This window comes from Poecilia latipinna, unplaced genomic scaffold, assembly GCF_001443285.1.
Source record: "Poecilia latipinna isolate Pla-1442-1.1 unplaced genomic scaffold, P_latipinna-1.0 Scaffold294, whole genome shotgun sequence".
Taxonomy (NCBI): domain Eukaryota; kingdom Metazoa; phylum Chordata; class Actinopteri; order Cyprinodontiformes; family Poeciliidae; genus Poecilia; species Poecilia latipinna.
In genome coordinates, this window is record NW_015112910.1 from 271834 (window position 1) to 286002 (window position 14169).

A 14169-nucleotide genomic window follows, 5' to 3' on the forward strand; every position below is an offset into this window, starting at 1 on the left:
GTAACTGAAAGCACATCTCTGTCTGTTCTCCTCGCGAGTATTCAGAATCTAACTCTCTCTTGTCTTTCCTGTGTTATTTGCTGTGTTTCTTTCCTGTGTTATTTGCTGTGTTTAATAGGTGTCAACTCTGACACATGACAATTGTTCTGATGACATTTATTCTGAAACCACTTCCTGTCCCAGAGATCAGAGCTCCACCGGCTTCCTGTGGCCTGATGATGAACCGGTTCAGATGTGTAACATCACCAGAACTTTCTCCTGGGTCACAGAGCAGGCCTCCAGAACCTCCAGAACCTCCAGGACTCTGATCATAAACCAAGCTGCAGGTCCAGATGGTCCCAGAATTCTGGTTCTGAGTCCATGAAGCAGAACCAGGCAGAAAAAACTGGAACGGACCTGGTTCTGTCTGACAGGAACCTGGCCGGAGCTGAAGAGAAAGACATCAGCAGGTTCTAACATCAATGTCTGGGTTAATTTATTTCTTTATTTGGTAGAAAGGAAAACAGTTTAACAGCTCAGCCAATCACAGCTGAGTGCCAGCCTTGCAGCGCTCTGATTGGCTGGCCCTGCAGCAAAGTGCTCTGATTGGCCTGTCCCGGATTGCTCTGATTGGCCAGCCCTGCTGCACAGCGTTCTGATTGGCCGGCTCTGCAGCAAAGTGCTCTGCTTGGCCTGTCCCGGATTGTTCTGATTTGCTGGCCCTGAAGCGAAGCGTTCTGATTGGCCCTTCCCGGATTGCTCCAATTGGCCGGCCCTCCAGCACATTGCTTGATTGACCAGCCCTGCAGCACAGCGTTCTGATTGGCCAGCCCCACAGCGCAGCGTTCTGATTGGCCGGCCCTGCAGCACAGCATTCTGATTGGCCTATCCTGAATTCCTCTGATCGGCCAGCCCTGCAGCATAGCGTTCTGATTGGCCAGCCCCACAGCACAGCACTCTGTTTGGCCGGCCCCACAGTGCAGCGCTCCGATTGGCCATCAGACATAGACGTTCTCGGCCGGCTCAGCAGGAACTCCAGGATAACAGGGAACTGTGAAGAACAGGGGGAACTTCAGCTGCAGATCAACGTGGAGGTCTGAAGTCAGAGGTCATGTTTTTACCATAAATAGGTTCTTCCTCCTTCTTTTCCGCCTCCTCTTGATCCTTGTTGCCATGGTTACCACGCATCTCCATGTAGATCTGGGTCTCCCTTTCACCTGGAGAACAGGTAGTCAGTGACTGCCAGCATGTTGTGGTTATAGAGAACACCTGTTGGCTCCACCTTCCTCTGACCTGCTGCACCTGAAGTCCTGGAGCTGAGAAGCCTCCTCCTCCACAGGAGGAAGGAGATGATGAGGAGCAGCAGGATTAGTAACAGGAGGAGCGAGCAGACGATGGCAGTTGTCCTGGACTGGTTGATTTCTGAGGACACAGAGATTGGTGGAGGGTCACGGCTACAACCTGGTAGCAGGAGGCTATCACCATTCCGATGCTGCTGATGAGCAGTGTCAGAATAGTGAAAGGGCGACACTAGGAACCAGACTTCTGAGCTGCATTAGCTTTGGAGAGGCTGACCATGCTCAGGCTGCTTAGCCTCTGATGCTAATAACCTTCAGTGGAAGGCCTTTAGTGTCAGATAGGCTAGAGATAGCATTTGATAGGCTACAGTTAGCATTGGATAGGGTGGGGTTAGCATCAGATAGGCTGGAGATAGTATTGGATAGGCTATTGTTAGCAATGTATATGCTAGTGTTAGCATTGGATAGGGTGGGGTTAGCACAGGGGTGGGCAATCCTGGTCCTGGAGGGCCGGTGTCCTGCAACTCTTGGATGTCTCCCTGGTCCAACACACTTGAATCCAATAGCTGAATCACCTCCTCAGTGCAGTCAGGTTCTCCAGAGTCCTGCTAATGGCCTCATTATTTGACTGAGGTGTGTTGAAGTAGAGACGCATCTAAAAGTTGCAGGAAACCGGCCCTCGAGGCCTGGAGTTCCCCACCCCTGGGTTAGCATCAGATAGGCTGGAGTTAGCATTGGATAAGCCAATGGTAGCATTGGATAAGCTACTGTTAGCATTGAATAGGCAGGAGTTGGCACTGGATAGGCTAATGTTACCGTTGGATAGTCTAGTTTTAGCATTGAATAGGCTAATGTTAGCAATGGATAGGCTAGTGTTAGTATTGGATAAGCTAATGTTAGCTTTTGATAAGCTAGTGTTACACTAGTGTTACGCTAGTGTTACACTAGTGTTAGCATTGGATAGGCAGGAGTTGGCACTGGATAGGCTAATGTTAGCATTGGATAGTCTAGTTTTAACATTGGATAGGCTGGAGTTAGCAATGGATAGGCAAGTGTTAGCATGACGGTATTTATGGAGGCTGTTAGTGTTTGCTGGACTCACCTTCCACCTGCAGGCGGAACACCTTCTCATGTTGCCTCTTCCCCTGTAGGTTGTAGACCTCCAGCGTGTAGATTCCAGAGTCCTCTGGCTGGACTCTGCTGAAGCTCAGCGACCCGTCCTCCAGCAGCTCACAGCGGTCGTGGTGACACCTGGTGTTCCGGTTGTCCAGCAGCAAGTGGGGGTGGGTCCATCTGAATTCCAGTCCGGTCCCCATCCTCCCTGTTCTGAGGTCTGGTGACAGCTTGAGTCTCTCGCCGCTGGTTGCAGTTATGTTGGTGATGTCAGCCGAGGCAGCTGGGGTCACAGGTCACACATAGAGAACATGTTATGGATCAGTACATCACCTGTCCACTAGGTGGCACTGTTATTTCTCTTCAGTTATTGAAGGTTTATCACATCTGTTTCAACCAGACTTTAATGTTCTGCATCCTTCAAGTCTTTGAATCATTTTCTCCCAGATTCTGTTCACAAGTTCCAGCAGAGATGAACTTCCTCCTGCTGCCCAGAAACAACAACCTTCCCTCAAACTGCCAGGCGTTTGGAGAGCTATTCATTAATTTTTGCATTTAAATATTTAAATAATATCCAGGTTGTTTGTATTCTTCATTTGTTCGTTTATTGCAGCCTTGGAATTTGCCCCATAAAATTTCTCGGAAGCAAAGAGAATATATGGAGAGGAAGTGTCCCCCCCACATTCAAAATAAGAGCATGAACGGCTAACTACCTGCAGGATTCTTAACAGTCGAAAACAAAACTTCTACACAGATGTTGAATTTTATTTGACTGAAAGTTTACAAACAACCAAATAAATTTCTGCTATAGAATCTATCTGGAAAAAATTATTTAAGGGAAGCCAAGCATGCTAGATGTTTTCAAAGTTAGCTAAAGCGCTAATGCGCTATAAGCTAAAACTTATTTCTGCTTTTAGTGCATTAGCAGCAGTTTTCCTCCACAGCCTGAGTGAAGCTGATTTTGAGGCTTAAAAAAACCACCTGATTTTAACATTTTATCAATTTTATCTGATTAAATCTGAATGATAATGATGGTTTTTATGGTTTTGGTTAAGGCACTGTTTCCACGGTTACCCTGAACATTGGTAAGCCGGTGGTTAAATCAAATCCTGCTGGTTCTGATTTATGGATAAAGGTGTCATCATCGTGAGCCAAGTGATTCTGGTTGTGGTTCTGATGGGAACAATGAAAGGTCACTAACTGTCTCTCTTCATCATCATCACCATCAGGATTGTCACCCAAGGCAACATGGCGCGATAGCTGGCTCCACCCCCTCGCTGATCTGTGGAGAGAGGAAATGCGAGTCAGTGGTCAGAGTGGGTTTGGGTCACATGACTTCCAGCCAGACAGGACTCACATCCTCCACCCACGCAGCAGAGCACTGAGACGCTCCTTTGGTGGACCTTTACAGGCAGACAGCCACTTTGACCACATTTACTTCACAAACACATCAGACATGATGTTAAACGCTGTCATCAGAATCATTATAGATTATATTGATGAGAGTTCCAGTCATCAATAATCAAAGCAACTTTAACCAGGTTTCTGGTCTTAAAGGAACTCAGGGTTTCGGCTGATTTTCGGTTTTCTGGAAGTTTGTTCCAGATCTACGGTGCATAGAAACTGAATGCAGCTTCTCCGTGTTTGTTTTTGGTTCTGGATGCAGATCAGAACCAGCAGACCTGACTGGTCTGGAAGGCAGCAGGTGTTTTATGTAACAAGGTCTCCTTTGATCTGCCTCTAAACCCGCAGAAAGAGAAAAAACAGAAACCAGAACAGCTAACGGCGTGTTTAATAATAGGAGCTCAGTGAAACGAACATGCTTCACGCTAACAGCTGATGCATTTACTGCAAACCGCAGCCAAACACACACACACACACACACACACACACACACACACACACACACACACCTGAGTCTGAGTGTGTGTGTCTGTAAGGTTTCTCCATAATGATGTTCACCAGCTGCCCCCAAATCCAGAGCCCTGAGTGGAAACCCACTGCACCAGAGACCTCCATGGACCCAGAGGTCACACCCCTCCAGAACATCCAGCATAAACCTTCATTCATACTAATATTTTTACTATAGATGTTACTTTATCCCTAGAGTGTGTTCATGTACGGGTTCTGACCCGTACTGGTTCTGACCCGTAGAGGTTCTGACCGTAGCGGTTCTTCCTACCTGAGAGTTGTTGGTCGACCCGAGTCGCTGCAGATCCGAGTCAAAGTGGAGCCAAAGTTAACCTAGCAGGAAGTGAGAGAGAAGAACCGAGCTGCTGCTGTTCCTGGATCTGGTGCTGAAGGATTCTGGTCCGGCTCTGGTCCAGACTTGGATCAAGATCAGGTTCTGGATCAAGGTCAGGTCCTGGTAGGATCTCAGGACCAGGCATGTGCAGGAGCGGCGTCCCTCTAGATGAGCCCAGTGAGAACTGACTGGACCAAACAACTTTCAGCTGGGAAATAGGTGGCGTCTCCCCCTACTGGTGGGGCCATGAACCAGCAGTCGGTGTCTCAGTTCTGGACCCAGCTGGTTCTGAATCTCAACATTCGGTTTAATAACTGGAGAGCAGTAAAAGAAAGTTGCAGAGAGAGAAGTGATGAGTTTGACTGCTGCAAAGGAAACTTAGAAACCTTCAACAGAAAGTAGATGGAGATTCTGGGTAATGTGGGGTGATAGCTAACAGCAAGCTAACAACAAGCTAACATGGCAGTAAAACACTGAAACTACAGACTAGCTTAGCAATAGCTTCCCATATGCTGTTGCTGCCAACTGGGGGTGTGAATACTTTTAACTAGCTTCATGGATAAAAACACCACAATACGAATCCAGATTTATGAAATTTTAAAAATTTATTATAAAATCATCCAAAAATGCAAAATAAAAAACAGAAATATTTTTGTTCTGCAGAAAAATAAAAACTGTTGTCTCTGGCTCAGCAGCAGAATGTGGACAGACCCGGTCCCGTTTGACAGGACTGGTTCTGGATGCTCCAGATATATTCAGAACTGGAGCCAGGACCAGAACCAGGATTGGGCTTGGTCCCGTGTCTCTGGGTCAGCAGCAGAACCAATAGTTCTGGTTATTAACCAGCAAAATCTGGATCCATCCGACTGCAGACAGAACCCTGAGCAGACCCGATCCTCTTAGTCTGCTCCAAAATGTCTGACCAGGTTCTGGTGGTCGGTTCCAGTCAGCTGGGCTCCAGAACCGGCCCGAGTTCTCTTGGACCATCTGGTCCAGCAGGCATAGGAACCGATCCACCTGGACCCGGTCCCGGTTCCGAGTGTTATCCAGAACTGCGTGCCTGCCGCCGCAGCGGGTCAGCAGGTCCGACACACAGCTGCTAGCCTGGACCCGGTCCAGCAGGCTACGCCCCCCAAGGACGTCTCCGTGGGTGAACAGAACCGCAGCATGCCGGGCCAGGTCCTGGTTTTGATCCAGCAGCTGGGTCAGCAGGCGGAGCAGCTGGGTGGAACCGTAGCTCAACCGGCCGATCTTCAGCACCAGAACCAGTACGTGAGGTCCCGGTGCCGCCAGGAACATCCGGGCCTCCAGCTCTATAACCAGCTGGTCCAGTGTCAGAACCTCCTCCGGCAGTCCGGCCGAATCCACCACAGTGAGCTGGACCCGGCCCACCTCAGCAGAACCGCGCTCCGGGTCCGACCACACTCCGGCAAAGTCCGAGTCTGGTTCAAAGCGCTGGAACCCGAGCAGAGTGTTCCCAGCAGAACTCTTTCCAGAACCAGCTGGTCCAATCAGGACGATCCTCCTGTCCCTCAGCGGGGCGGTGGAACCAGCAGAACCATCTGGACCATCAGAACCTGTGACCAGGTCCATCCCGTCACTGAAAGATTCTGCAGGACCAGAGAAAGTGAGGAGAAAAGTATTCACGCCCTTCCAGTTTAAACCAGTTTGAATATCAAACAGAACAATCAACCCAAGAGAACCAGTGGGCCACCTGCTGACTCCTTAAAAGGCCGGTACCATGTTTTCCATTTTACCTTCAGTTGTTATAAAAATGCTTGATATATTAAATATGACTTAATAGAAATTTTACTTCCTGATTAAATGCCTTGAAATTGGGTCTCTGCCTCTTTGAGAAACTCATGCTCATTCTGAAGCTCCACCTCCAGGAAGTCATCCCAACATGGCTCCTCTGTCAACCCTTTACCATTATTACCAGAAATGAGCTCAGCAGTTCCACCAGCTGTTTGCTAATTGCTGCTGGCTAGTCTGAAGGAGCTGAGTGATGGAGGAGCTGTGCCTCGAAGGTGGGGTTAAGTCTACCCAGGCATATGAATGGTTGCCATAGAGATTAAAGGATTTGTCAAACATGAAAGAATCAAAGCAACACTGCAGGGAAAAACATTAGAACACGATATAAAGTCAATATTACATGATACCACTTCGTTAGCTGGCTACCTAATTAACTTGTTAGCTCGTTATGGAATTAGCTTTTTAGCTTATTATTTAATTAGCTTGCTAGCTCTTTACCTGCAGTTAGTAGCAGGTGTTCAGCCTTGTCCAACAGTTCCTGGACCTGCTGTCCTCCTCCGTCCTCATTGTTGAACAGGTGCATCCTCCCACAGAACCTGCGGGCCACTTCCGGCAGCGAGCTCTGCTCGTCCTTGAACACAAAGTCCCTCAGGGCCGCGTCCCTTAATGAGGCGGCGTCCCTTAATGAGGCGGCGTCCCTTAACGAGGTGTCCTTCAGGGCGTCTCCGTGGGTGAAGAGCAAGAAGCAGCGATTGAAACCCCGCCCCCCGACTGCCCTGAGGGACGCCTCAACCGCCCGGTTCTGCTCTTGGGTGAAGCGGTCCAGCTTCAGAACCAGCAGGAACAGGTGGGCCCGGCTGGTCAGCTGAACTTCCTGGCAGCAGGACCGGATCTGCTCCTCGAACTCCAGGATCCCGGCTGTGTCCACGACCCGGACCTGCGTCCCAAAGACCCGACCCGCTTCCTGTCTGACAGGGATGCTGCTGGGACTGAAGGACGCCCGGGACCGGAACACCGTGCGGCCTAGGATAGTGTTCCCCGACGCGCTTTTCCCCACGCCAGAGTTCCCTAGCAGGACGATGGTCAGGTCCGGGTCCGGTTCTTGTTCCATAGTTGAAGGTCCTGCAGGACAGAGAACATTCATCATGGGGTGCTGTGGTGGTGCAGGGGTTAAGCACAACCCACATATGAAGGCACTAGTCCTTGACACGGCCGTCGCAGGTTCGATTCCTGTCCTGGCAACCTTTGCCACATGTCTTCCCCCTTCTCCCATTACCCCCTTTCCTGTCAAGTCAACATCAAATAAAGGCCACTAAAGCCAATAAAAACCTTGGTCTGTCTGCTGCTGCAGGGAACTAAAACCCACACTGCTGCGGATGCTGGGAGCAGCCATATTGAAACACAAAGTCGGCCTAAGAGTCATAACTGGGAGAGTTGGAGACTCTCCAGAACACACCCCCCCTCTCAGAACTGAAGGGGGCGCTATTTCCCACCTTAGATAATCTTTCTAATAATAAAAAAAAGTTGTGTAAGTAAAGTTGTCTGCAGCTTTAGTAAAATAATTAAGAGTAAAACCAACAACTACTTTAGTGTTTGATAATTGTGTTAACAGATCAAAAGATTAAAAAAAAAAAAAAAAAAAAAACGTAAGATCGAGGCTCTTGTGGGAAGTAGAGCCCCCTTCGGTTCTGGAGTGAGTAAAGCATGTTACAAAAAAGGTATGGGTCTGCCGCCAGGCCCCGCCCCTTTCTGAGAATAAACCCTTACATCTGATTGGTGAACCTGCTCAGCAGGGTCCAACACCCCGGCTGATTCTGAATTAAACTTTACATACTTTTTCTGAATCGTGGCCCAGGGCAGTAGTGCAACGTAAATGGATGCAAGCTGCCGTTAAAATCTAAAGAAGAAGGAGAAGATGAATCGTGGCCCTTCTCTAGCTTACCGTACATCCTGGACGGTCTGAATAATTCGGGTTAGAGTTCTGCTGGTGAGAGCAGTAACAGAACCATCGGAACCATGATGGACCGACGGGTCAGGTGGCCTCCTCTTCCTCTCCCTCAGGTCTCATCCATCAGGATCCAGGGAGTGAAGCTACAGAACCGGAGCAGAAATCAGCTGTTAGCCATGGTTCTGATCCAGATCCGAACCCGAACCTGAACTACTCATGATCCAATCATTCCTGGTTCCGTTTAAACTGACAGCTGAACTCATCAGAACCAATCAGAGAGCAGAACCTATACGGCCTGAGCTGCAGCTCCAGAACCTGGCTGGTATCGAGCTCAGGTCCAGACCCGCCCGGGCCGAACAGCTCCGTGCAGGTTCGGAACTCTGACATCACAACCGAACCAGACCGGACTCACCTGTTCAGGTAAACCGATTCGCACAACTTGGAAGCCGCGGCTGAGGAAACTTTCTGAAGAGATTTACTTTCGCTTCGTCACTTCCCGTGAGCACACGATGCAGCTGCGCAGGCGCGTTGCGACTATATTAATCTATGTTTTTTTGCGCTTTATATATATATTTCTGCTATTATTTATGTCAGTTCTGGTCCAATATGCGCTGAGATGCTGATGGGTATGTAAACATCTGACTTGCTGGTGCTTCTGGATTCATAATGAAACTTTATTGAGACAAAACATTGAAACAGAACAAAGTAAGCCAGCAGAAAGTTTGACCCGGTGCTGGTTCTGGAAGATTTCAGGATGAAGCTGGACGTTCTTCAGGTCCAACGCTCTGCAGCTCCGGGTTCCCCTGGTTCTGGTTCTGCTCTGGGTCTGGGTTCTCCTGGTTCTGGTTCTCCTGATTCTGGTTCCTGTTCTCCTGGTTCTGGTTCTGTTCTGGGTTCTGCTCGTCGTCTTGCCCCATGTCTCCCCTGTCCTCTCCAGTGGACGTGTTGTCTCCATCGTAGACGATGTCCTCTGGGTTGGGTGCCGGAGGACAGAACTCCTCCTCTGGGAGGATGCTCTGGAAGATGGACGCCGCCTGAAAACAGCAGAAAAAACAGAGCTGGAGGCCATGATGACCCTGAATGCAGCACCAGCTGTGAGGATCAGGTGACCCTAGGTGTCTCACCTGTTGGACGGCATCTTCGTGTCCCAGAGCGCTGTCTGGACCATGGCAGATGTGGACGTTAGAAGGCAGAGGCTGACCTTCGACCTGCGACGCTGTGCCGTCCGCCATGTTGAAGTACAGACTCCAGAGGACCGAGGGACGTCGGTCTGGGGACAGAGGGACAACATCAGGGGACGGGGTCAGATGAGGTGGGGCCAAAGGAGGCCCGACAAAGGTAGGAGGGGCCAGAGGCCTTCCTCATTACCACCAACATGGCTATTACACCACAGAGGAAGAGGAAGTGTTGGCTCCTCCTTCTCTGCTCTGATTGGTCACAACCGGGTCAGTTCTGCTGCTCACCTTCCTCCTGAGACTCTGTGGTTCTGAACATCCTGGTTACCAACGGCGACAGGTCCTGGTGGGCAGAGCCAACCGACCGACAGGTGAGGTGGACCAGATCTGAAACAGGAAACCAATTAGAGCTTGTGACCGTCTCTAAGGCAACCTGATGAAGCCCTGCCCACTCACAGGTTCCAGGGATGCAGGTCATGGAGGACGGGCTGAGCTCCACCATCTTCACTGCAGGACTTCCTCCTTCAGGGGGAACCGTTACCATGGAGATCTGCACACACACAGGTGAGATAGCTAAGCTCCTACTTCCTGTTTACTGCTCCAATCTAGATCCAGTAGTGTGGATAGGGGCGAAGTTACCTGCTAATGTGGGGGCTACCTACTTATGTGGGGGTTACCTGGTTATGTGGGGGTTACCTGCTGATGAGTGGGGGAGGAATGAGGGTTACCTGCTGGTCGGACTCTGAGGGAAGGACTGAGGAGTCGGTGATAAGGACAGCTCGGCTCAGGAACCTAGAGACACGCATCATCATCATCTACATCACCATCACCATCACCAGGTGCTCCGTGGTCTCACTGAACTCACCTGGAGGGTGTGGCCACCTTGCTCCTGTCCAGGTAACTGGTCTCCATGACAATGTGGCTGCAGCTGATTCGCTGTCCTCGGCTGTCGATCACCGCCTTGCACCTGCAACAGGAAGTGATGTTACAAAGCATCAGTTGGACCAGAACCAGATCCATGCTCCATTTGGATGGAGTCGTGCCCTTTGACCTCTTCCCCTCTGCAGCCTAATGGAGCAGAACTGGGTTGACATTTGACCTCTGAGTGGTTCTGATTGGACCTGGGGTTCATCACTAATACAGATGAGTCGGGTCAAAGGTCAAACCAGGACCGCTCTTTGAGAACCGGGTCAGAGCAGGCCGGAGCAGGACCGAACACTGTCAAACACTCTGGTTCTGATCCAAACAGACCTCTACCGGTCCAAACCGCCCCATGGCTCTGGTTGGTGCGGTTACCATGGTTACCTGTTGGCATCCCGGTCTACGATGAGACAGTGGACAGAATGTCTGAGGCAGTAGATCCCTCCGAATACGGCGCTCATCCTGCAACAACACCATGTCAGAGCGTCAGAACCAGAACCAGAACCACCGTTCAACTGGCTTCTAATGCCGTCCAGTCAGAGGTAGCTGTCTGTCTGGCCACGCTCCTTCTTCACTGCAACAATTTATGTTACATCTGCAAACAAACACTGTCCAGCTTGTGACAAACCCAGCCCGGTTGGAGGCAGCACCAGCTCATCAAACCCGACCCAACACAACCAGAACCTGAGAAGCTTTCAGCAGAATCGCCCCAAGACCAAACCGGGTCAAACCAGAACTTTAAAATCAAGAAGATCCAGCACTGATGTCTGCTAAGCAGAACCTCCCTCCCTTCCACCTGTGGTGGCGTTGCCATGGGAACGGCTGGTTCTCACCTGCAGAAGCACTGGGGGATCTCTCCAAGGCCGTACACAGGAAACAGGAAGGGAGTGTTGCCATAGCGACCCAGGCTGCGCAGGAAATGACGTGTCGAGGCAAGACCTTCCTCTGTGGGTGTATCTTCGGCTACCATGGCGATGGAGTGAAGCAGGAAGTGCTGCAGGTTGTCCCCCAGCTGCTGGTCCTGCAGGAACTCCAAATATGGCCGACCGTGGTAGGCTGAAGGCAGAAGACTGCATTACCCACAATGCCTCAGGCTGAATAGTTGATGTCATCAGGAGGACAGGTAGTAGTCACCTGTCTGCTCCTCCGTTTCCTCCACACAGGAAGTCAAGAAGCGCATCAACTTCCTCTTTTCCACCACCGACAGCTGGCGACTTGCAAACACATCCGCTCTGCTGCATGGCACCTGGCAGGGGTCAAAAGTCACAGGTCAGCAGAGAACCCGGCAGGTGGGCGGCAGACCAAAAACCAACCTGCTCTATGTTGCCATGGCGATAGGTGAGGATCCTGGTGACGTTCTTGAACTCAGCGTAGCGGCTGACGTTGGACTTGATGAGCAGATCGACCAATGAGCCGCGAGAAAACAATAGCTGAGGAGGAGGGGGAGGGGCTTAGTGTATGACGTCATCAGCTGCTGTCCAGATGATGACATCACAGCTGCATTTACCTTTGAGACCAGGTCGATGTTGTACCTCCGGCCTTCCTTCACCAGCTGGGCGTAACTGATCTTCTTCCTGCTTGGCTCTGATTGGCTGGAGGGAGAGGGGCGGGGCTGGTCAACCTCTGGCTCCTCCCCTTCTGCCTGAGCAGGCTGTGATTGGTTGATAACCGTTATTGTCACATGATCAGACCTGATTAATGCGCTGACTCTTCCTCACCTGCTCCTCTTCCTCCCCAGCTCCTTCCTCTTCCTCATCTTCCTCCTTTGAGTCTGAACATGTGAGTCGTTAATCCAGATGCTGAACAATAACAGATAATGAGCATTGATGAGGTCCCACCTGCAGATTCTGTTTCTGATGACTCTTTAACCGCTTCTTCATCAGCTGCTTTCTCTTCTTCTATGGTGTTTGCAGCTTCCTCCTCCTCCTCTTCCTCACTGGGAAGATGTAAACAGCTCACAGGTCTGTCCCAGCCCACAGGTGAACCAGGGGGCGGAGCTTACCTGACGTAGCTGAACACCTGCAGGTTGGTGATGGAGGCAGAGTCTGCCTGTGACAGGTGAATTAGTTCCTCCCCTTCCTCCGTTAGACCTGACCAATCCCTGACCTCCTCTGGCTTTGGCTCCTCCTACCAACACACACAGATCAATCAGCTGGAGATCAATAATCAGTGATCAGATGATCAATAACCAATAATCTCACATTCTGTTCCTGTATCCAGGTGAGCAGGCCGTTGAAGGTGAAGCTAGCCCAGTTGCCGGCATAGTAGCTTCTCCTGAGGACACAAGCAGAAGCCTTTCACAAAAAAAGCCCTCCCAGGTGACCTTATTGGTGATGATCAATGATCTGATTGATTATTAAGTAGACATTGACCTAAGGCAGGCTGGAGCTCACCTGTCCAGGTGGAGAACTCGCTGTCCGACCCTCGAACAGGCAGCTGCCACCACCGACTCAGTCAAACCTGATCAATCAATAACCGATACAGATTCATCATCTAACATTCAGAATCGATGACAGGAGGGGATGAAGGAGGCCCGCCTCAGTTCTTCTCCTTCCGGACCCAGAACCACCAGAACGACATAGCACACAATCCCCACAGACCTCTCTTGTGTCCTAGTCAAAGTACGGGGCTCAGTCTCTGTGCAGCTCTGCTGTTTGTTATATTAATATAAACATAGTGAAACGAACTTTTCCTCTGGAGTAAAAACAACTGAAGATGTTTTAAATCAGGCATGTTGGTGGACACCTCGGAGCAGCAAGCTTCATTCTGAAGAGAACATCTGGATTCTGCTTAACAAAACCAGGATAGTCTGGACCAGAACTTCATGAGACCCAGCAGAACCTCCAGATCAGAACCTCCAGGAACACAACCGGGTTTCTACAGAACCTCCACATGACGGCTCTCTGGTTCTGACCAGCTGACAGAACCACAGTGGTGTTCTGCTGAGTCTGGAGGTTCTGATTCTGATTAATCTGGAACCAATCAGCGATTCAGTTCTAATAAAGAGGAGCAATGATGATAAAAGTGATTATTGATTTGCTGCTGACTATAAACATTGTTTACTACCGATGATCTGACACACCCACCAGCCTTAGCTTTAGCTAACCTCAGTTAGCTAAAGCTAGCTCAGATTTGTAGTCCTTTTCTGTTTTTCTTCTTTCTTGTCACTTTAAGCCTCATTACTACATCGTTACTATTAATATTATTATTATTATTGTTATTATTATTAGTAGTAGTGTTTATCTTACTTCTCCCATCTAGCAGCTATCCGTTAGCTGCTAGCCGCTGTCATTGAAAATGCATTGACTGTTAGCCTCTAGCTAACGGCTTGGCTAAGTCCAACTCCTAGTGTGGTTCAGACTGGTTTACATCGGTCTTTGGGGATGTTTTCGATCGAGACGGAACCAAAACCCATTCCGACAGAAGACCCAAGCCATATTACGTCGTAACATCTAGGTTAGCTCCTACCTGTGCCCAAAATGACGATGTCAAAATCAGACGGCAGGTCCTCGGTAGCCATGTTGGCAGAAGAAGCACGGTCATGTGACCAGGAGGAAAACGTGTTCATTGTTTATTTTCAGTGCATTATTTTTTTTTTTCATGTGTCCTGTCATTTATGGAGTTTCAGGTATAATACAGGGAGAAGATGGCTGTCTACATGTACCAGGGCAGAGTTGCTCTAAAATATATTTATCTAAAGCAGGGGTCCCCAAACTACGGCCCGCGGGCCGGATCCGG

General features: G+C 49.8%; 3 protein-coding genes across 4 annotated transcripts; all 3 read right to left on the bottom strand.

The window, feature by feature from the left end:
* Positions 1-142: 142 nt before the first annotated feature.
* On the bottom strand, positions 143-4904 carry LOC106948558 (uncharacterized). Of its 2 annotated transcripts, XR_001425204.1 has the most exons (7): positions 4573-4904; positions 3592-3672; positions 2380-2673; positions 1273-1401; positions 1101-1196; positions 778-1030; positions 143-590 (listed from the first exon to the last, which is right to left on the bottom strand). XR_001425204.1 is itself a non-coding variant. In XM_015034312.1 (6 exons), exons 2-6 carry the CDS (start codon positions 3638-3640, stop codon positions 978-980), a joined length of 621 nt encoding a protein of 206 aa, XP_014889798.1. In that variant the 5' UTR covers positions 3641-3672; positions 4573-4904; the 3' UTR covers positions 772-977. The 2 variants fall into 2 exon arrangements, 1 of the variants encoding a protein (XP_014889798.1); XM_015034312.1 differs by lacking the exon at positions 143-590 and having other exon boundaries at positions 772-1030.
* Positions 4905-5230: 326 nt separating this feature from the next.
* On the bottom strand, positions 5231-8889 carry LOC106948560 (GTPase IMAP family member 8-like). Its single transcript, XM_015034314.1, has 3 exons — positions 8330-8889; positions 6886-7509; positions 5231-6245 (listed from the first exon to the last, which is right to left on the bottom strand). The coding sequence occupies exons 1-3, from the start codon at positions 8334-8336 to the stop codon at positions 5446-5448; spliced, it is 1431 nt and encodes a 476-aa protein (XP_014889800.1). The 5' UTR covers positions 8337-8889; the 3' UTR covers positions 5231-5445.
* Positions 8890-8991: 102 nt separating this feature from the next.
* On the bottom strand, positions 8992-14054 carry chm (CHM Rab escort protein). The gene is made up of 17 exons (XM_015034313.1): positions 13900-14054; positions 12825-12891; positions 12633-12705; positions 12434-12558; positions 12270-12367; positions 12150-12202; positions 11939-12082; positions 11745-11861; positions 11566-11677; positions 11265-11487; positions 10816-10893; positions 10376-10477; positions 10239-10302; positions 9967-10060; positions 9799-9897; positions 9460-9605; positions 8992-9369 (listed from the first exon to the last, which is right to left on the bottom strand). Exons 1-17 carry the CDS (start codon positions 13997-13999, stop codon positions 9085-9087), a joined length of 1980 nt encoding a protein of 659 aa, XP_014889799.1. The 5' UTR covers positions 14000-14054; the 3' UTR covers positions 8992-9084.
* Positions 14055-14169: the final 115 nt, after the last annotated feature.